This window comes from Batrachochytrium dendrobatidis (genome assembly GCF_000203795.2).
Source record: "Batrachochytrium dendrobatidis JAM81 unplaced genomic scaffold BATDEscaffold_7, whole genome shotgun sequence".
Taxonomy (NCBI): Eukaryota; Fungi; Chytridiomycota; class Chytridiomycetes; order Rhizophydiales; genus Batrachochytrium; species Batrachochytrium dendrobatidis.
Genome location: NW_006281105.1, coordinates 1312585 through 1314468, shown reverse-complemented (window position 1 = coordinate 1314468; position 1884 = coordinate 1312585). Strand labels below are relative to the sequence as shown.

The following is a 1884-nucleotide window of genomic DNA, read 5'->3' as shown; positions in this document are numbered from 1 at the left end:
TATTCATGTGTGATGTGCTGGATATCAGTGTTGAACCTGTCGGACAATATATTGTCATGTCGCATCAAATCGCACCATATTTAGAGTGCAATCATTGATTCGTTGGTTTAATGATCGACTCGACTCACATTCAACTGTAATGGCCACAAATCTGTATTGCTGATTGACACGCATATATCGACATGTATCAGACTCGGACATGGTGTATATCAGTTGCATATACCAGTCACTGATGCAATTGATGATGATCGATTAGTCAATCAATTGGATATCAACACCAATGTCAGTCGATTACCATATGAATACTTGCAGTTGTGACTTGATACAACATACATCATGATATGTTGGACAATTGTATTGCAACACGGTCAATGGCATGCTGGTGGTTTGTTGTGCTGCCTGACTGTATTTATGGTGTCGATCAGTGTCAGCAGTAATGCATTTGTATTGGTCATGACTTGTGTGCAGTGATCTGGCAGTATCGTAATGTATGATACCATGATCAATGTAAAACACCATTTGATCAAACACGGTAATTGTGATTGTGATTACAATCTAGAATTGGATGTGGAATACAATCAAAATCACAATTGGCAGGATATTGGGTGACTTTGTGTGCAGTAACCATTATTGGTAGTTCAACCTGTATCTACACCAAGAACAACCGACTGTTGCATAGTATCAAGTTGACAAGTGATTTGTGGCATCTTTTGTTGAATACAATAAATCAAACAAAACACAATCCAATATTCAAATTAGCTCAATATTTATTATCAGGAACTGGTAATGAATTCAACAAACGACGCAACCTGCTCGCTTAAAATATTGCGCATATTGCTCTTTGAAACGACAACAACGACATTTTGGTTTCCCTCGACGCTGTTATAAGTATTTTCAGTTGAAACAGCACTGAGTGGTTCAGGCAGCTCAATCAAGAACCTTATTGAAAACTTTAACGGGGTATCAGATATACTCTGCTGCCATTTCAAATACGTTTCGTTATTCGTTGGCCGATCTGCTTTAATAAAGAAAAATCTGGATTTGTAGATTCAAGATTATCGGCAGACACTGCTGAAGGAATTTTTGATGTATATAGCTTGATTCCAAATGACACGCAGACTTGTTTGGATAAAAACGCAAGGATGTCTGGTCGAAACTGGTTTGAAGGACGAAAAAAGACTCCTGTTGGTCTATCGGATATGATTGTGCCATCTCCAGCCTTACGCTCTATTGTTGGCAACTGTAAACCATCAAGACCAGCAATCGAAACACCAAAACTAGATAGGACGTTTGAAAGATGCGGTCCATTTTTTTGGATCATACCAGCCAAAATGACGGCTTCGAACGGTGTTCCTTTGGCTGTAGTTTTTTTACCTTTTGTGCCAGCAATGCTGCTCAAAAGATCCAACGATGACAACAGATTGAACTGTTGAAACTCTGTTCGGAATAAATTGAGAAGCAAGTCTATCACATATCCTTCAGACAAAAAGTATCCGCCAGTTTCACGAATGAGATGTATAGATCCAACAGTATTCATGAAAAAGTATTCTTGATTCTTGTCCAGTTGGCAGTATATTGGTCCATGATTGGTCGTCATCATTGATGATAAAATAAGCTTTAACATAATCTGTGTGTGAATGAGCCCTGATGGTCCTGGCAATAGGTTCGATTGACATACGAGCGAATCGACCAATTACCGCATTGTAAGATTCCTCTACTATATCATTGATATTCGAAAAGGCATGCTGTTTTTTCAGTCGTATGCGTTGTGCCGTTGCCGAGTCATTGTCATTGATTCCAGCACTGAACAAGTCATATACAAAGTTTTCCAAAATTCTTGGTCGATAGTTGTCGGTAAGAACAGTCTTGAGAATATCCGGATGA

The 1884-nt window shown here is 38.8% G+C and overlaps 1 protein-coding gene across 1 annotated transcript in view; it reads right to left on the bottom strand.

The window, feature by feature from the left end:
* Nucleotides 1–985: 985 nt before the first annotated feature.
* BATDEDRAFT_25668 (uncharacterized protein) overlaps nucleotides 986–1884 on the bottom strand; it is a gene marked incomplete at both ends in the record, with an annotated part of 3648 nt that continues 2749 nt past the window's right edge. The window contains 2 exons of the mRNA XM_006679442.1: nucleotides 986–1653; nucleotides 1679–1803. Coding sequence (XP_006679505.1) covers nucleotides 986–1653; nucleotides 1679–1803 — 793 coding nt within the window. The remainder of the gene's footprint in view (nucleotides 1654–1678; nucleotides 1804–1884) is intronic.